This window comes from Protopterus annectens, chromosome 12.part0 (assembly GCF_019279795.1).
Source record: "Protopterus annectens isolate FY-2018-M chromosome 12.part0, PAN1.0, whole genome shotgun sequence".
Taxonomy (NCBI): Eukaryota; Metazoa; Chordata; order Ceratodontiformes; family Protopteridae; genus Protopterus; species Protopterus annectens.
The window spans coordinates 600743755-600765653 of record NC_056746.1 but is presented as its reverse complement, the minus strand read 5'-3'; the positions used below and the strand labels follow the sequence as shown (position 1 = coordinate 600765653).

Genomic DNA, 21899 nt, shown 5'->3' with positions numbered 1-21899 from the left:
GTCAGACTTTAGTTCAAGTTTTAGATTTCATTAAATCTGCAGGATTTTACCTCATATTGCACTTTGTGTGGTACTCCACTTAATCTGTTTCCACGCAATCAAAATGGCACATCACACAACAGATATGGTTTTATTGAATGCACAAAACAGAATGTTGCACTCTGGCTGACCTACTGATGTGGTCCTTAATTTAAGTACATTAAGTTAACTCTAAAGAAAGATAAATGAAATTTAGGAAAACTGTCTTTTTCTCCTCAGTATTTCAGTTTAAAGAATGCTCTCAGGCAGTGTTTAAGAAACCCATAGACTAAGTGGGGCTAGCTGTGTCATTACTCAGCAGGCCTCACTTTCAGCTTGAGGATGCCTGTTGGACTCCTGTCCTTACTGTGTTGCATTAGTTGTCAGTGGTTAGGGGGTTAGCTGTGCTGGAAAGTACCCGATGCTGATGGTTACATAATTATCGCTCTCCCGTCCCTTGTTTAACGCTATCGATTATGTACTATATACATAGATAGCTAATTAGTATGTACACTACATATCTATCTATCTATCAATCTATCTATCTATCTATCTATCTATCTATCTATCTATCTATCTCTCTCTATGTATGTAAAATAATTTATAGATATTAACAGTATCCTTTATTATTTTGTGATGGATGAGATATAAGTCATATCCATTAGCTAACATCCCTGATTTTGCAGAAAATCACTGAATTTGCCTTCTACTCTTACCCTGTCTCTCGTAAATTGCTGATTTGTTTGTAAATTACTAATTTTTCTTGTTGATACAAGTATGTCGGCATTACCGGGGTTCCAGTCCCCATCAGTCCATAATGGCAGACATTACAGTTGCATAATATTTGTGGTTAAGAATGTATGTTGATGCAAAACCTGCTGTCTGTTTTTTTTTTTTTTTTTTTTTTTGTTTTAAATGAATTAGTGCAATGTTTAAACTGTCCATGGTGTGAGCTTTGTGCTAGCATGGGGAAGTCATGCAAAGCAGTAATCTGAGGGTTGAGCTTATGTACAGTTTATGCTAAAACTAGGATGTTATACCTCCAATGTGGTTTCGAGAATAGGTCATCTGACTTTGCTGTAGTGGACCCTGGGTTCTAATATGCCTGCTGTTTTTTTTTCCCTTTGTTTCAGGAGGTTCCTTGCAGCCACTAATTTCATGTCGGATTTGGCAGATGGAAAGATAACCATTTCAGTCATGGGTGCTGTGAGTGGTTGGTATTTCATTTCATTCTCTTACTTGTCAAGAGCTGGATCATAGTCAAATGGGGGTCCTGGGTAGGGAAATAGACCAGATCCCACCTCACATCCCATTACTTGTCTCTCTTCCCCCAGTTCTGATGAACAGTGCCCAAAACTGACAAAAAGCATACTATGTTCTTTACTTTTGAAATGAGCATGGATTTAATTTAAAACGTTTAATTTAAATGCCCTTTGTTGACCAGGTTGGTCCCTCTAGGCTACTAGCATCTTTTCATGGCATTGACAGTACTCATGGAAATTTGACCAGGGCACTGGGGAACTTCCCCTACTCCTTTCAACAGTTCATGTGGATGTAAAAGATCTTACAGTACCTACCATTAACACAGAGAGATGGATCCTCAGTTTAACATTTCATCCAAAGAAGGCAACAATCAGGAGTACAACAACCTCCCCCCTTAAAGTGCACTGCCGTATCAACAATCCATCTACATAGTGTGGGAGTACAACACCAAGCCTTCTGCACTAAATGCAATTATTCCACCTGTTGTGCTACTAACACTGCTTTAAAAATTGCTTGCACAAACACTGTTGGCCATTTGCTAAACAAAACACTTGCACATTGAAAACATACTTAGCAAGAGCAACAGTAAACATTTCTTCTGTTGTAGCTCCCATTCTTTGAAAATGCACTGAAACTCATTACTTGAATATGCATCCCTGTAGTATTGAAGATTTTTTCCTCCATTAACCAGTGAAACAAAATGAATGACCAATAAAAAGAGTGTTTCCAATAAAAGACAAAATTACCCATTTCAGAACATTTTGATCAGCTCTGGTGATTGAGTGAATAGTCTAGTAGTTGATGTAAAAGATTTGGGCTATTGTCTCCCATAGCCAAGATACAGGATTTGAGCCTCAGCAAGTTAACTAACCTGCCCTCCCTAACTAGGGCATTACACACTAACAAACGCACAGAAAACCTGTTGAAAGAATGCTCCTCTTGGGTTATGGCAGCACTGTGTGTGTGCTTGTAAAGTAGCAGCAGCAGTTCTGAGTTTTCTGGTTCATGGACGTTCCAGTGTGTTTGTATTTGAGAACCAAATTGTAGCCCTAACAGGAAGTTTGCATGTTTGAGAAATTAAATCTCCTGTGCATCATACCAAAGATACACTGTCAGATGCAGGATGTGTCCTTAATACAGAAATGACATTTTTTTAAAATGTTCAATTTAAATTAAATGTTGCGGCAACACCCAGCCACCGTGCCCTAAACAACTGCCTAGGTCGCCTAGTGTTGGATATGGCTCTGCTAATATATTTATGTCATGTTTGTCCCTGTTTATTTTGATTCTAATGAGGGGAGGAACATCTTAAGGTATAGGGTTAGGAGCTGTAGGGCTCCACGTGATTTGTGAAACGTAAGGGGAAAAGAGCTTCCCACACCCTCAGTTTAATAACTGAAGGTAGAGGGAAGTTAATTTCTGTCAGCCATGGAAGGCATAGCTGTTTAGTTGACAGATTGGCAGATTCACACCTTCTGTTACAGGAGACAACTGATAACTGTAAGGAGATCCAGCAGCTTACATTAAGTAATTTTTATTTCTGGGGTTCATGTCATTATTATTTACTTGAAGCATTGATTGTCATCACTGAATTAAAATGCATAAAGGAAATATATAACTACTGAAATATAGCAAAGAATAGTAAGTTTTGGTTCTGTCTGGACATCTTAAACATGCTAAGAGATAAGCAGTTGGCATGTTTTCTTGTTGATACAGGTATGTTAGCAGTACAGGAGGAGGTCATTTTTGTGGAACTGGTAGTTGAGCAAGGTACCTCCTCTTTCATTGGCCTTTCCCTAGCTCCCTTTAGAAAATCATTAGATGGGAGCAGGACAGAGCAGTTGTCTAGTGCTTATGGGAAACAGTCCAGTAGACATAAACATTACAGGGGCAGGCTCGGGGCATTTTGTCCCAGGGTGTCAAGTACAGGACAAATCCCTAACTCAATTAAAGTTAATATATGAGGGGGTGATTACATTGCTGTTTCTATTTGATTGATGTGGATTGAATCCAAAGTTTATTAGAAGCAATTAGATCTGGAGCCAAGGACTTAGCAGTGGACAAGACTCTACAGTGAGATGAGCAGTTTCTGGATACATGGCTGAGTGTGATGATAAATGGGCCCAGGTAGATTATTACAGGGGGTGTTAGGCAACTAAAAGGGTGATTAGGTGTCCTTTTTATTGACTGTAATGAGGTTTCCCTATGGCAAGATTACTGGATGTCCTGTGAAGCATTCATCTCTTTCCCAAATGCAGCTGGGGTCATGGGATATGAGTATTTTTAGATTGACAATGGATTGCTCTTCAAGGTCAGGTTCATGGTTATCAGAAAGGAAGAGTGATATTACATTTTTAGAACTGATGCCAATTTGGGGGTCAGAGTTATTCTGGCAGGAATATTTTCACAACAGAAGAGCAGCATTTCATGCAAACAACTAGGCTGTTGTAGACGCTTTGGTGAAGAAGACATCTAGGTCTGTTTGGGTAAAGTCACTGCTGAAGTTATTAGTGCTGTACAGAATTCATCCAAGCTTGTCCCAGGTACCTGTAATCTGACAGCTAACAGTCTTTCTTAATCGCAGATCTCAGGATTTAGTAAATCATCTCCAGAGGCTACACATTCTGACATTTGACTCACCGTATATAGTAACTGCATGTACACTTTTGTTTTTATAGACCTGTACTTTTCTTTGTATAGTTTACTTATTTCTCCCTTGTTTCATTGTCCCTTACACACACACACACACACACACACACACACACACACACACACACACACACACACACACACACACACACACATACTGGTTGTCCTGAAAAAGCTGCATCACTGTCCTGCTCGGCAGTGTTGGGGTGCATCCACTCACATCCCCCAGCATAATCCCTGTCTTACCACAAGAGTTCCCAGCTATTTATATCATCATTTGTCTGCTGACTGCGTTCTCCCTCCTTCCATGGACTGACATATGAATGTATACCACATCATACTGTCCGTTGTTAATTTTGTCTGTTCTCCTTTTCTCCATAAAATTCTTTGTATTATTTCTTTGTCTTTCTTGTTTCATTTCTCTCCATTATGTTCATTTATTTTGCAATTTCAGCCATGGAGCACAATGTGTTGCAACAGTATCCACTGTACCCTTCACTAGCCTCACCATCAACTGCGAGGTTCTCATTGATCCCCATGCCAGCCTCTCTGCAGGGTAATGAAGGGCCTCCTGCAGATGGTAAATTGAAAGGCTTACTAGTGGTGTCTTGTGCTGCTTCACCATTGGGGCCAAAAGTCCTTAACAGGGAGTGTATCTGGCAGGTGCCCTTGGGTCACCTTGTATGAGGTGTGGAAGCTGGACAAGACTGAGGCAGACAAGTGGCTTGATACCCTGATTGGTATCTTGGAGTACATCCTCATGTGACTGGTAGAGGTGCACGGTTGCACTATACTGATCATGAGGTCATTAGTGGCTTGGCCTGCGAATGGTATCAGATAGGGAGGTGACCGATTTCTGGGTGGCTTGGTAAGAGGTCTTCTCCCAATCCTATTTTTCCCCATCATCTTCCTTGTGTGTCAAGCATCCTCACATGTTTATTATGCAGTCCTCCTCACCACCAGCAGTCTAGCCCCTGTCTGTCTGCATACCTCCTTTCATATCAGCAGCTCCCCTTTCAGTCTTTGTACATATTATATATTTGTGCATCTTCCTCTGCTGCTACTCCTATACCTTTCTCCCTACCCACATTCCACCCTCCCTGGGTCCCTCCCACTCTACTTATTTTTTCTAAAATAAAGAAAATCGACACCTTAAGCAAAAATATTACCCTCCTTTCCCCACACCATGCCACTTTACCTTTCTCACTGCTCTTCTGTGAATATCTTCCCCCCTTTCTGACTAATGCTATCACCGCATTTCCTTCAGCACTTTGGTGTATATCCTTTGCATGGGTTGTCAACATTTTCTGTATTGTACAGCTGTAGCACTTTCAAGCAGGCATGAACAGGCATTGTGGTGAACATGCTACACACATACTGGTGGGCTGGGGTCATGTGACCTATCATAGCACCGTCTACATATTTGCATGGTGACTGCCATTTTTGCATGAAGTACTATTCCGAGTAGTTTTGCGTTATTTTGACAATTATACATACAACATCCCTTTCAGACCAAGCTGCACAGTTATGAACGCTCTCTTTATTTCTGCACATTATTCTTCTTTCTGGATCCCAGGGTATGTGCTTTCCAGCTGTCTGGTTGTGGCAGGGATTTTCTTTTTGTTTTTATGACTTTATTATGATAACTTAAATTCTATGTTTGTTAAATTAAATTTTTAGTGGTCTGATTTATATATAAAACATGGATTTATGTCTTTTAAACATATATTATGTGTGCAGTGTATAAAGTTTCCTTTTTTCTCTATAAATGTCAGTGGGGCTGAGTTACAGTTACTTGCTACCCTGTCAGAATGATTGATAATATGCAAAGAGTGATAATGGCTGATAGGTGATGCATGCATAACTATGATACAACTATCTGTACTCTACCTGACAAACACATTTGTCTCATCTATTTATCCACGACCATTGCTTTGACAAATATGTATACAGACCGTTTAGAGCAGAAAATCAACCAGTATGTTTTTTATGGGGGGGGGGACAAGTGGACCACAGTATTCAGAAAAAAAATTTGCTACATTAAGAACATGCTTACTACATATAGGCAGTCACAAAAAAAAAAAAAAACACCAGGAGCTGTAGTATCGCTGAAAAGATTTAATGTGTTCTGGTACCTCAGCAAAAAAAGGCTTCAGAGGAATAATTTACTGAGCACCCAGTAGTATAATTTATACATCTGAAATATTCACATTCAATTAAGCCATTGCAAAATCTAAAATGATAGTACACCAAAATCATCCATAGAAATATACATACTATACATATAATAATACACCGATGCAATATTTAAGTTAACTTCCAAATTTAAGCCACTAGGGGCAAGTGTACCAAAATTCAAAATAAATCCACTTTCTAACTTTAACAATTCAGATATGAAACTCCTTCCCCTTGAAAATGATGGCCTAGCTAGTACACTGAAAAACAGAGCGTCATCTAAACCCCCATGAATATTATAAAAATCTTCAGCAATGGGACTATCCAGCCTGCAATTTCTAATGTCCCCCATGTGTTCTAAAACATGAGTTTTAATCATTCTCTTAGTTTGGCCAATATACCATTTAATGGGAGAACATTCAAATCCCAAAATATAAACTACCCCACATGACTGACAATCAAATCTGTCTTTGGCTATAAACCTCACCCCGTTAATACTAGGACCAAAGATATTCTTAACTCTAGTACAAACCTTACATTTTCCACACTTAAACATAACAGTTTGTATTTTAAATGTTTTTTGGTTCGTAGTATTAAGTAATTATTTTAGATTTAGATACCTCCCTTAGGAAAAAGTAACTCTATGTGGAAATAACTTGGCCAGCTCTTCATTACCACACACATAAGTTATCTACCACGTCCTTCAATTAATATGAAAAGGGAGAAATTTTTATAACAAAAAATAACCTTTCATCATTTACTTTGACTTCTCCATTCCAAACTTTAATATTACTTTGTTTATCATTGTTTTTGTGAAACTTTACACCTGATAATACCCTAGTTTTAGCAAGTTCTAAAGTGGTTTCAGAATAACCATGATTGAGCAATCTTTGTTTCACCAAAGAAAATTCTTGCTGAGCTAGATGTTTTTCTGATATGTGCTCAAAAATACATTTAAATTCATCAAATCATAAGGCATCAGTTAGATGTGGGGGATGAACACTACTAGCATGTAAAACATTATTGGTAGCTGTCTTCTTCCTAAATGGTTTAAATTTAATCTTTCTACCAAGATCAACATATAGTTCAGTGTCTAAAAACTGTATATTGCTCTTATCCGTGGTAAAAGTAAATTTCAAACCAAATTGGTTTTGATTTAATGTATCTACAAACATTCTAAAATCTCTAGTGTCTCCCTTGCATATAAAAATCAGATCATCAATATAACTTTGATACTTAACGACTGATTTAATAAAAAAATCCAGGGGTACATATATGTGTTCTCAAAATAGGACATAAAAATAATAGCATAAGTGAGGGTGAAATTAGCCCCCATTGCTGTGCCCTTTTTTGTAGTTTTCTTTATCCTTGTGGCTTTTTCCATATAGGCAGTCATCAGAGGATGTCAGATATGCGTCCTAGAACTTGATCTGTAGACAAAATCTTAATGACTGGGCCACCATTGTGTGGTAGCTTGCCTCTGGTATTTCATGAATGTCTCTCTCTAGAGATACTTACTAGAAGCAGTTTCTTTGTGACACATTGCAGTAAGTCTGTAATTTACCTTATGACTTTAATGCAGTCATAATACTGTTACAAAGCATCAAACTGCGACTAATCATACAGACAAACGTCTGTGATGGCAGTTTACCATGTTATACTGATATTGCACTTTTAGGGGTTCCTGTTAAAATGTGAGGATGATAATTGTAATCCTTAGAGAGACAAACTGAGAGCGTGATGCAGGAGAATATATATGAGAGCTGATATACATAAACATACTCCGCAGAGGTGTACAAGCATGTATTATGTTTAAATACTTCACTGTTCAGGATCGGAATTGATGGAGATGGATCATGGTCCCTAAAGGGAGTATAAAACAAACCCCTAGTCATTCTGAATTGAGCCCATGGTATTGATTCATCGCTCATCTTTGCTTGTACTTTCTTGAATCACAAATAACATTTATAAATGTTGAAACCATGTGCCTTTTAGAGTTAATAATTATGAAATTGGACTCAAAATCCATAGGTAAAGAGAAGCCGCTTAAGATGCAGGCATTGCAGGAAAGGAATAGTTAACAGTCACTTATTTGTGTGCTTTACTGCACGAGGAAATAACAAAAATGTTATAAATGGGAGGCGAAGGGAAGGAGCACACACAGAACGGAGAAAAGAAGAAATGCAAGGAATGTGCGTAGCGCTAACAGAGAGGTGTCTGCGATTAATGCATTGCACGAGGTTCATCAGCCTGTAAAAACAAAAGTATACCATACATAATACTATTCCAAGATTGTTTCTACTTTCAATTATCATATTTTCAATAGTTTAACTTATCAGCATACTCAGAAATTGTACAGCCTTACTGCATGCTGCCTGTTTCTGGGAGAAACACTCCAGTCCACCTCTATATACATCTGTATCATATTCCCTAACCAGTATGCCTCAGAATGAACATGCTTAGTAAATAAATGCTGCATCTTTGCTTGACTGACATACTCATGCTATTAATTGAATAGCTGCAACAAGTAATATTAATTTGCTGCTGTCAATGGAGCTTCTACTGCTTAGAGAGAGAGATTCAATAAGCAGATATGAAGACTTTATAAATGAATATTTTAACCTGCAATTACTCAGACTTTTTTTTTTACCTGTTTCCATCATGTAATTTACTATGGACATGTGAATGTCACTGGTATCCAGATACCTGGATAACAAATCTTACCCCTTTAGATAGTGCCATTGCAGTCTTGCAGCATACATGAAAAAGGTAAATGTTATACTCTTCATTTTAATTGACAAAGTACATGGCCATTTGTTGTAGTTGAATCTGAAAGCATTACAAGATGCAAGGCAGTTTTGGGCTACGATCCACACAGAAGATCAAAAAACAAAATATGATTGCTTTAAATAAGCTTACATCCTTTCATTTATTATCCCATCTCCCTGTTGCATGCAGTCTTGCCTACCCCCGATACTAATATTCTTAAATGAAACAGTTGAAGAACAGTTAGAAGAGTTGAACAATTCATTCCGTATATTTGGGATTCACAACAAAGCACCACAGCATACTCTCAGACATAGCTGATGTGCTGTTGTCTGTCGTCATGCCTATCAGTTATCCATAAACATATTTCACTCATTAGGTGTAATAGCATAGCTGGGGTCATTACCATTTATGGCAATGAGGGGGCTTAATGCTGTGTGAGCTTCCACTATATTAGTAAGAAACATCACTGTGGGAAGGTGGGACATGTGTGGTTGTGGTACTAGATCTGTGCTGATAATATTGTTCAGCTCTGTATGCATAAAAATATACTAGCAGGGAAGGCCAACCCCTTTTCAGGCCATTTTGGGATATAAAAAATGAGAATATAGTAATAACCACTTGCTTTGATACAGACATGTTCAAAAACATACTTTATTTTCAGTTTTTGGGTGAGCTTCTCCTTTAAGGGCTGGGCAGTTTTCTTGGTTACAGAGAAGTCTGTACTGCAGTTAGCTAACAAAGAGCCAGGAGATGTGGTAGCTATAATCAGGTTAATTCTCTGAGGGGTAGGCAGTGGTAGGTTCTCTTGTTAGAGTTTACAGCAAATTTGGTTATTTTATTATAAACTTGTTCAGTTTCAGACAGTTGTGGAACTGAAGGTTAGTAAAGATTAGGAAAACTTCAAGGAGAGATGGCAGTAAGAAGGTAGAAGCTATTCATATTCCGGCTATGTCCGTGAGGTAGATTTTTATACTGTATAATGTACCTATTTTTTGTTGAGTTTTTAACAGTGTGTGATACATGGTGATCAAATTTCGACTGGTCATCTGTGATGACACCCAATAATTTTTATGTGGTTTACGTGTTCTGTCATAATATTGCTGGGATTGTGTTTTTTTTTGGCAGAGATGTCTTTTGAAACAAAGAGCAGTAATTTAGTTTTCTGGACTGTAGAAATGGTTGTGAATTACTTAGCATGTTTCAAATGACAAGAAGCATTTTGTATAAGTTCTTGGAGTTTAGAGAGAGATTTCTCAGAACAGATTAGGGTTGAGTCATCAGTGTATTGGAGTAGAGTAACATTTTTTGTAACAATGTAGAAGTAATTGATGAATATGTTGAAAAGTATGGGGCTTATTATAGATCCTTGTGGTACATCAACACCTACTGGTAAAGTGAAAAAACATGCTTTCCATTTCACTGGGTGTAATCTATTTGACAGGAGGCTATGGAACTACTCCTTTAAACAGTTGGTAAGCCCTAAGGATCAGAGTTTATGTAAGAGTTTCTGGTGGGAGACAGTATCACAAACTTTTGATAAGGCTTGGAAGATGGCTGTGACTAGTCTTCCAGCATTTCTGTGGATGTTGACAATATTAATAAAATTCATCATTGAGGTCATTGTACTGTGATGAGAGTGAAAGCTGTGTTGGGTTGAAGATGGAAGCTGGTTATCTAAAAGATCTGTACAGATTCCACCCTTTTGCAATGGAATAATGAATGATTTCTTTTCCATAGCAAGGGGACTTTATTTTCAGATATGGATCAATTTATCAGACCTGAAACTGCATTTGGGATAGCCTCATCTGCTAGTTTAAGATATCTGCCAGGTTGATTGTCAGGGACAGTTGTAGTAGGTTTTAATTTATTTGAGATATTTTTGATAGTATCTGTGGGAAGTGGTTTGAAGCCGAAGGAGAAATGTTGAAGGCGGTTATATGACTGAGCAGGGACCTCAGGGGTCTGACTAGTTGCCTGGATGGTTAACAACTGTATTGCGTGTATAAAGTGTGCATGGAAATGGTTGGCTGTGGTGTCATTTTGTTGCTGATTGTTTGAAGTTGGCTGTGTAGCTTACCTGGATTTTACAGTTTATTGACTGAAACACAGAACCGTTTTGGATTATTAGTGTGTATGTTTTGATTAGCTGAGTCGTAGTTTTTTTGTTATCTTTGGTGATAAGTTGTTTTCTTATGTTTCTTAGTTGTCTATATGATACTAAAGTATGAGCTGTTTTATTTTTGTCCAGGCTTTCCATTCTTTATTTTATGAGTTGTTTAGTTGCTAAGGATAGCCATGGGGTAGGGTTGACTTTTACTTTTTTTTTATTCTGAGGGGGCTTGTGAGTTTAGAACACCTAGGAAGATATTGCTCAACACAATGATATCCTTCTGTATGGGGAGCATCTTTAGAGACTTTCCTGGTTAAGGAGCTATCGAGTAAGTGTCTTCATGAAACTAATACATTTTCTCACCTGGTTATAATAGTGTGCTTTGGGGCTGTTGCTTTAGTGCTTTATAGAGTAGACTAGTACGTGATTACTTAGGCTGCCTGACATATGATATAGCATAATGAAAAGCTGATTTGCATTCTCATATACTATATTTCATGTCAAGGCAGAAATGAGCCTAAGCCTCTTACACCTGTCTGTGCTATTTCATATCACTGGTGGTTTGGAAATTATGAATCACACTATTAATCTACTCTATTAAGAGTATGAGATAGTGCAAATCAACATAATGGTCAACTGCCTGTTTGTCCCATGTCTATACTTTTTATGAATCCCATCTGAAATCACAATGCTCTGACTGCTTATGGTTTTGCTGTTATCTGTCTAAAAAAATAATATCTTGGAATCAGGATCACATATGCCTCCTACACCATTCCATGGTTGGATATCATGTGAAAGCAATTCATATCACAAATTAGATTTGGTTTTACATTTTGATGTAAGCAGATTCATAACCAAATCCTTCACCATTTCAGAATCTAATCCACAGTTAAAAGTATCCCATTCTATATATAATTTCCATATGTTATCCTTCAAAAACAATGGAAATTAAGTTTACAGTTCATAAAAGAAACTTTTATGTGACAAAAGCAAGACCTACTTTCTTGAATCACAAATAACATTTATAAAAATTAAAATCATGTGCCTTTTTGAGTTAAGAATTATGAAATCTGTCTCAAAATTCATAGGTAAAAAGAAGGGACAGGTGCTGGCAATATAAAAAGGAATACTTAACAACAGAACTCCATTATACGGAATAACAACTTACCTGATGAGTTTGCTTGACCGTATTTTTTAAGGTAGTTGTACACATCCTCCTTGCTTGTGTCTGATAGTTTTTCATATATATTATCCATGCCTTTTACTCTGTTAAAAATAACATGTTTAAAATATAGTTTATATTGATGTGTAGTGATAGATTAATATAAATACCCAGGAATAATTAACACTTTTCAGGCTGATTTTACAGCATTAGAAACAACATTAGCAGTAGATTTACATATAAAACCTAATCACTTTTTTAAGACTGCTGTTTTATTTAACATTTTATTTCAAATTATTTTTTCTTAAATGATATATCACTTTCTGGTTTGATATTTACTAGGTGAACACGCCACAGCTTCAGGAATTTAATCTGATATACCTACCATACCTATATACAAAACAATTGTATGAGCATCCAAAAGCAAAAGTATTGCTTAGGCTTGTCCGTTTAAAGCGAGAATAGCATTCTATCATGTTGGCATATTATGAAAGGTTGGGTACAATCTTTAAAAGCAAAAAGCAAGCCTGGTAGTATTTTATGGTGCTTTTACTGGTTTATGAGTGATAGTCAGTCATGAAAATTAATGATTTTTGTCTAAGAAGTTACAAGTTCTTAAGCAAAGTATTTACTGACCATGTCTGTTTATCTGTCTATCTATCTATCTATCTATCTATCTATCTATCTATCTATCTATCTATCTATCTATCTATCTGTCATCTCTCTCTCTCTCTCTCTCTGTATCTCTGTCTATCTCTCTCTCTCTCTGTATCTCTGTCTATCTATCTATCTGTCTGTCTTTCTACCAGAATAATCAGAGTGAGTATACTCAATTTTCAGCAGATGCCCATGAGGAAAGCATAAGTATGTCATATATAAAAATAAGGCTATTGAACAATCAGTATAAGCATCACAAGAAATTAAACAACAAAATGATGCAGTAATGCATTAACACATGAGCAAAGGTCATCAATTCATTGGTAAGCACAGGAGGAGTATAGCTAAACATGTTCACAGACCACTGCAAACTGGGGGCCATAATTGACTCTGCAGAAGGGTCTCACCTAGATGGACACCTGGTGTCAAAATCATGGCCTCAAGCTAAATGCCAAAAAGTGCATAGTCATCCCCTTTGGAAAAAACAAAGTACCTGCAAACTGCCACATATGTGGTAATCCCCTAAATACAGAAAATGTAGTAAGAGATCTGGGGACCCAAGTAGATAGTAATCTCTCCTTTGATAATCATATTGCCAGGGTGGTTAGAAAATCCTTCTGTGTGGCCCACCTATCACAAAAGGGTTTGCATCTAGAACAAAATAGGTTATTGTGCCCTTCTACTCATCACTCATCAGACCCATCATAGAGTACAATGCCCCATTTGGGATGTACCTTACAAGACACTTGCAACAGCTTGAAAGGCCACAGAAGTACCTCACCAAGAAGATTACTGGCCTCAAACAGATGCCCTATGCAGCCCGACTGAAGAAACACCAGCTGTACTCGGTTGCATACCACTTACTCAGAGGTGATCTCTGCCTGACATGCAAGGCCATGTCCAACCCAGAATTGATGGACATGCTCCACCTAAAAAAAAAAAACAAATCCCCAAGAGCTACACGCTCTAGGGATCTAAACTTCACCACAATGATAAATAGGACTTGCTGAAGGGATAGATTCCTGTCCCAGAGACTACCCATGCTTTGGAACAGGATTCCAATCTACATTAGGCAGAGCCCCTCAATAACACTCTTAAAGAGAAACCTTGATGAGTGGATGGGAAACAGAAAATTTACCCCGGGGATCACTGCAGTGGCTCTGCTGGACAGAGGCTCAGGGAACTAATGGCTCTGCTGGACAGAGGCTCAGGGAAGTAATGGCTCTGCTGGACAGAGGCACAGGGAACTAATCTAAGAGGGTGGCGAAAGCCAACACATTCTGGCTAGGCTTACAGATGCCCTCGGGCAGATAGCCTAGTACTTACCTATGAACCTATGAATGGTTGACTTATTCTGTGTAGTGCAGGGAAGGTATATATTACCTGCTTCAATTAGAACACAGGTTACTAATACAAACTGATGAATTACATGCTAGATGGAATTAATATAAATATAAACAGAAAAAAAATCTGGTTATCATTTAAATACTGACTATTTACAAAATATGAAAAGTGACGCTAATGGAGTTACTGGTTCTTTAATGCTTCTAATGTACCCAACTCAATAATCATTTCAGTCGCAAGGAAAAAAATTAAAAACAACTATGAAATTGCTGTTACCCCTAACTAGTGCAGTAAGCCTCAGGTGGTTTTATATCTTGGAAAGACTAAAAATAAACACACGGTTCAGGCAAACTAATAGAAAACTTTATTGAGCCACTGATAATTACTTTCGTCTATTAAACTATTTTGAAATGCTATAGACTTTTTCAGATCAGTGCCAATGCCAGAGTAACAGTGTTTTTCAATGGCATTTCTTAAAAGCTAAAGGTACATTCCAGCTGTCTGATTAAATGTAATTTCAAACCAAGCAGTAACTTTGCAGTGTACAGGGTGTGAAGTTCACTCCTTGAAATATGTTATGCACCCAGTTTACTAATAAAATCTGAACTTTAAAATACTTACTACAAAATAATAAAATAGTAGACAGTTCACAGCTGAAAATGGAATATCCTTTATTGAAACCTTACATCCGTATTTTATTAGTGAACTAGGTGCACAGCATATTTCAAGGAATGAACTTCACACCCTCCACACTGCGAAGTTTCTGCTTGGTTTGTTTTTTTTTTACCCAGTATAGGTTGCATAATGGGTTTTCTGAGACTTCGAGGGATACCATGGATTTTTCTTTTTGCAATAAATGTGACTTCCAATCCTAAGTTCAGAAATGTGATGTACTTCTCAGTCTGGCTGTGATGGGGGGGGGGGGGCATGAGGGTCAGCCTGAGTTAGGGTATGGATATGGGAGATAAGCAAGGAATGGTAGAGGTCATGGAGACTGATTTTGGAACCTGAATTTTGAAAGTAAAAATTATTATATGGATTCAACAGTTCAAGGGGCTGGTAGGGTGAACCCTCAAAGCAGGTGCAAAACTTGCGCAGGTTTGTATGGAGTGATGAGAAGAACCTTAATGGAAAAATCCTGCTTATAATAACTAACTCACATCAACTACAAGGATGTGGATGGAGCTGTTTGGCTGGCTGGTTTACACCTACAATCAACTGCATTACCAGCTGGGATAAGTACAAACTTACAGTTTTAAAGATAGTATTGCATTTTATTTTTATATTTATTTGTTCAGTGAATATAGTGGTCTGTCTGTAGTTGCCCGTCCCTACTGTAAATTTGATCTGGGACACTCCTGTCAGTCTAGTGTCATTAGCTCATTCTACGTAATACAAAGAAAACATTTGAGAAGGCCAGCCCACATAGTTTCCTAACTTTCTGCTTCTCCGTTCTCCCTTTCCTTTACAAAAAAAAAAAAAAATTCTAGAATCTCCCTGTGTTCTGATTAACTGTAACAAAGAAAAAGTATGCTTGTTTGCTGACTTTCCTGTAACTAGTCTAGTCCAGATACAGATTTGTTATAGCCAGTACTGTTTGTAAGCTTCTGAGCCCCTCCCCCAAGCCTGTATGTGTTGGAGGGAAGCCTGCTAGCTTAACAGTGGGAGTGGTAAGCACTAGGTAACCTATCTACCACATAAGGTGTAGTTTCTGGCTCAGAAATTGCAGTTATTGGCCATTTGGTCAGTTTTTCCATCTCTCTGAGCTTCCTGATTTAAAAGCCTGCATTTGCACTTGTCCCCCTCTTCCTTTAACTAGTCTAGTCCAGATACAGATTTGCTGTATCCAGGACTGTTTGTAAGCTCCTGAGTCCCCCAAGCCTTTCTGTGTTGGAGGGAAGCCTTCTAGCTTATCAGTGGGAGTGGTAAGCACTAGGTAACCTATCTACCACATAAGGAGTGGTTCTAGCCCAGAAATAGTAGTTATTGGCCATTTGGGCAATTTTTCCTCTCTCTCAACTTTCTGATTTAAAAGCCGCATTTGCACTTGTTTCTTTCCTGTAATTAGTCTACTTCAGATACAGATTCTTGGTTTTCGCACTTGAATTTGCTTATTCATGCTCAACACTTGTTCAGAACTTGTTGTAAGCACTAAATAAGCTGCAAATTACTACAACTCTTAACCTTCCTTATTACCTAGAGGAAAACAGTTTTTGTACTTACTTTCCTCACTTGCTTAGAGAAAAACAGCTGTTGTACTCACTTTCCTCACTTGTCTAGAGGAAAACAGTTTTTTATTCAGGCATGTCCAAGGGTCAGCTCCTAGTGTTCTCTCCTGTCTATCTGATGAATCTGGGCACCTTGGGGCAATGTAGCAATTGCCTCATGTACACAGACAACCCTCTCCTCACTTGCTTAGAGAAAAACAGCTCTTGTATTCACTTTCCTCACTTGCCTAGAGGAAAACAGTTTTTTATTCAGGCATGTCCAAGGGTCAGCTCCCAGTGTTCTCTCATGTCTATCTGATGAATCTAGGCATCTTGGGGCAATATAGCAATTGCCTCATGTACACAGACAACCCTCTCCTCCTACCACCCAACACTACAACCTGTGAGAGATGCATTTATCTAGCCAAACAGGAGGTAAAGATCTCTCCATCCAATACTGAACATGACGGTCAAGAGGAGAAGGTAAACACTTGCACCACACCACACACATCACATAGTCCCACTAAATCTACACCACCAAAATACAAACATACAAACACAAAAACATTTGTGGAAGCTCTCAATAATAATCTGCTCAAGCAACAGAGACCTCCAAAGCAGAAACACAATCAACTTCCACCCCCCCAACACAATCCAAATGACACATAGCCCACAGACTCAGTGGGCCACTCAACCACAGCCCATAAGGCAAAACCACATACCCAACACACTAGTCATAGGTGACTCTATAGAAAGGCACACTGATGTTCCACTCACCAGGCTAAACAAGGATAAGGTTACTGTCAGCTGACTGTTGGGTGCCAAGATCTGCCACATAACCCATGCACTCAGGTCACTCCACAACAAGTACAGATATGACTCTATCATTGTCCATGTTAGTGTGAACGACCTGAGATGTACCTCCCTGGACTACATGAAAAGAGACGTGAAAGAGCTCTCCGATCTTGTCACCCAGGCAGGTATGACCCTAGTCCTGAGTCGCATTCTGCCATCACCTAGAATGATACCACAGCACAAGGACAAAATGATTGACTTCAACGAATGTCTAAGCTTCTGGTGTCATTCTAAGGGGATCCAGTATCTGTCTGCCTGGGGCGACATGGTCGACAGACCACGATGCTTTGCCGGAGATGGCCTACACCTGTCACTCCTGGGATTCCGGATATTGACTAAGGCTCTTGCCACCCCTATAGTGCCTTTTTTTAGGCAAGGTTCAAATGACAAATTCACCACTGTAACAGGAACAGGCAAGCAAAAACTGAGGGTAATGCTACTCAGTGCTAGAAGTCTAAATCTCAAAATGCACTCCCTCGAGGCACTCCTTAAAATGGAGAACATTGATATCTGTGTAGTGATTGAGACCTGGTTCAAGGCTCCAGAGTGCACCCCTACATTACTAGGCTATAACTCATACCACACTTTTCGACCATCTAACCTGGACCAGAACACCGAAGACAGAGGTGTGTCTATATTCCTTAAAGATATCCACACCTCCAGGCTAGTTGCTCAGAATAATGCATCCGAGGTTATCCAAGTGCAACTAACTCTGCGCAAAACTGCAATCCAAATTGTAGCTTGCTACAGATCCCCCACCATGCCCCAGGATTCCCACTCCTCTTTTTTTGATATACTGGAAAATATTATGGTTCAACCAAACACCTTAATAATGGGCGATTTCAACTACCCCACAATTAACTGGGAAAACTACTCATGTACCAACTCATTCGCTCAACGCTTTCTGGAATTCATAAATTCTAATGCCCTGGATCAGCTTGTCCACACCCCCACCAGGGGCAACAATATCCTAGACCTAGTCATTACCAACATGAGTGACTGGTGTTCCACACCTGAAGTTAACTCCTCTTTGGTCAGATCTAACCATAAGCTAATCACCCTAGATATCTACACCCCACCCCCACCCCCTCATTAAGGAAACCATGGTAAAAAATTTCTCCAAAGCCAGCTTCATGCTTCTTAAGACAGAAGTGGTGAACTTCATGACACCCATGCAAATGGAGAATACAGTTTTGACTGCTGAATCCTACACAAGTGCACTCTATAAGCACTTACATGAGTGAATGGATCATACTATCCCAAACAGAATCAAGACACTATCCTCCAAAAAAAGGAAGCCAATCTGGTGGTCCCCTGCCATAAACAAACTCTACAACAGAAGGAAGAAACTGTTGCAAAGGAGAGTAAAATCCCATGAGTGTAGGTGCTCCCTGATCAGCCTCAGTAAGAAGCTAAGATCCCTTATAAGATTCTCCAAAGCTAGCTATGAAAACAAAATCACCAATGATTCTAAGGACAACCACAAAGCATTCTATAACTATGTCAGGAATCTCAATGGCAATACCCAGATCTGCTCTGAGTTACAGCACAGCGGCACATAAATTACAGAACCAACTGATATTGCCAACATCCTGACAGATAGGTTCAGTGCTAACTTTACTCCCCTCTCACACCCTAAAGGGCCCATATCTATACAGGAACAATGCAGAGTCCCTGTAATCACAACTATGCAGGTAAAAGCTACACTCTCTAAAGCCAGAAACACAGCATCCATGGGACCGGACAACATCCCAGGCTGCGTTTTACATGAACCTCAGAACAATTTGGCTCCCCACCTAAGCACCATGTTCAATCATAGCCTCACATCAGGCTTTTTGCCCACTGAATGGTGCACAGCAACAGATATCCCACTCCACAAAGGGGGAGCCACCAGTGATCCTGTGAACTATTGCCCTATTAGCCTGATGAGCCTGGTTTGTAAGGCCATGGAACGTATCATCATGGAACTCATAAACAAAGACATTGGTAACATCCAAACTCTGGACCCCATCCAGTTCAGGTTTGTGAAAGGCAGAACATGCCTCCTGAACCTGATCGACTTCTTTGAGGCAGTCACCAAAGCTGTAGACAAGGGTAAGGTGGTTCACACAGTCTGTCTTGACCTCGCCAAGGCTTTCAACACCATCCCCCATTCTGGACTTATAGATAAACTCACTAAACTAGGTATAAATCCTTACGTCACAAGATGGGTTGCCAACTGGCTTTCTGACAGAACCCACACTGTAAAAGTTGCAGACTCCAAATCTGACTTCATACCAGTGACAAGTGGTGTACCACATGGTTCAGTCCTGAGACCTCTCCTGTTTGGTATCTACTTCTCTGAAGTACAGGCTAACACAAAAGGCCTTTGGCTAACAAAGTTCACAAATGACTGCAAACTAGGAGCCATAGTTGAGTTCCCAAATAATGTGGACATCCTACAGAAGGGCCTCACTGAGACAGATGCCCGGTGTCAGAGCCATGGCCTCAAGCTCAATGCCAAAAAAGTGCATTGTCATCCCCTTTGGTAAAAACTCTGTACCCACGAACTACCACATAGGTGTCAGTCTACTTAATGCTGAATGTGTGATAAGAGACCTTGGGACCCAGGTGGACAGTAGTCTCTCCTTTGATAATCACATCGCCACAGTAGTCAGGAAATCCTTCTACGTGGCACACCTCATCACAAAAGGGTTCTCATCCAGGAAAAAATAGGTCAGTTTTCCCCTCTACTCGACACTCATTAGACCCATTATAGAGTACAATGTCCCTTTTGGAATGTACCTCACAAGACATCTGCAGCAGCTGGAAAGGCCACAGAAGTACCTCACAAAGAGGATTACTAGCCTCAAACAGATGCCCTGCACTGACCATCTCAAAAAACTCCAGCTTTACTCCATAGCATATTGCCTACTCCGAGGTGATCTCTGCCTAGCATATAAAGCTATGTCAAACCCAGAGCTGTTGAACATGCTGCACCTAAAGAAATTCCAATCCCTCCAAGCTACATGCTCTAGGGACCTAAACCTTGCCACCACAATAGACAGGACATGCTGGGGGGATAGATTCCTGTCCCAGAGACTTCCCATACTCTGGAACAAGCTACCCATCTATGTCAAGCAAAGTTCCTCATTAGGACTCTTCAAGAAAAATCTTGATGAGTGGATGAGAAATGGGAAATACACCCCAGGATCACTTCTGTGGCTCTGTTCAACAGGGGCACAGGAAAATAACTTTCTTGGGTGGTGTAAGCCAGGGAACCTTGTTGGCTAGGCTTACTTAGGCCTTTGGGCCAGTAGCCTAGTACCTACCTATGAACCTATAAAATCAAATATAGTACCAACTAGGTTAGCAAATTAAGTGAAAAATAGGTGGAAGAAATAACAATATCAACAAAATAAAACGAAACATCTGCAAACCCTTTCAAAATATACTAGTAATAGCAAAGTAATAAATAAATTGAAACAATACATTTGCAAACCCTTCCAAAATGTGCAAACAATACTACAATACTAATAAATGTAAAAAAAACTTCAATACCTTTTCTTCTAGAGCAATGCTATAATAAGGTAGCGAAATTTACCTCCGATTTTTTTGGCTCAAACTATCCTGCTATCTATTACATTCACAACTGGCAATCACGCACAAACTGCACTATAGGCCAGACCTATGTTCAGTCCTAAGCAACACACTTCAGTAGTATCAACGAAGTAGGACTCTACACTCAACCTATAAAATACTTCTCCAAATAACAAAATTTAGTAGTACCACAGGTGACTCTTCATACAGTTCATATACCTTCAGACTATGGAAATCTGTACTTCTTGCATGTAGACAAAATCATAACATTAAATCTTTTAATGTACAACTTAAACAATACTTCTCCAACACCTGGCCTTTGATCTTGCTCCATTCTTGGCTGAGCTACATCCTATCAGCCTAAACACATACAGCTAGATCTTATCTTAACTTTTCAAATTTCTCTATATAATCCTTCTACTATTTAGCAATATTTTTTGAAATACTATAATCTTCCCTGTAATACTATACAAAATTTGGCTATGTAATATAATATCCATTTTTTTTTTTTTACAAATGATCTCTGCTATATTTCTGTATATTCTCAGTGATGAAATGCTTGCTACTGTCTGTACTTGAGCCTCACTATACTTCTTTATATATTGTTCGAATGAATGCTTGTCAATTGTGCAATCTCTATCCATCTAGACTATACTGGTAAACAAATATATATAAATATATACACATATGGGCCAAAATGCAAATGCAATGTGTCACACCTGATCGATACTTGTATTTTGAAAAAAACAACCTCACCTCATAAAAAAACAATGACATAATACAAGATTATAAACGGAATCAGATTCCTTTTGCAGTAAAATCCTACTACCACATTCAGACCAAATTTCACTGAGTAGTGGCATTATTACTGAAAGAGATTTTGTAATGTAAAGTATAAGGTTAATGTTGACTTCAGGGGCAAGGTCAGAGTTAGCGTACTTGTTATTTGAAGTAAGCAATAACCTCCCTCAGAACAAATGCAGCTAATGCAGAGTCTCACCAGTTATAGTGACATTCCTACATCTTGCTAGCAATGCACTTTCAGCCAGTTTTAGGCTATAATGCATTGTGTAGCCTTGCTCCAGTCACTGACCTTTTGACAATTTATTTG

The 21899-nt window shown here is 38.9% G+C and overlaps 1 protein-coding gene across 1 annotated transcript in view; it reads right to left on the bottom strand.

Annotated features, from left to right (window-relative positions):
* Window positions 1-21899, bottom strand: part of LOC122816194 — a 191172-nt gene that overhangs the window by 70815 nt on the left and 98458 nt on the right. Inside the window, exon 4 of the mRNA XM_044088944.1 lies at window positions 12153-12250. Within this exon, the coding sequence (XP_043944879.1) occupies window positions 12153-12250 (98 nt within the window). The remainder of the gene's footprint in view (window positions 1-12152; window positions 12251-21899) is intronic.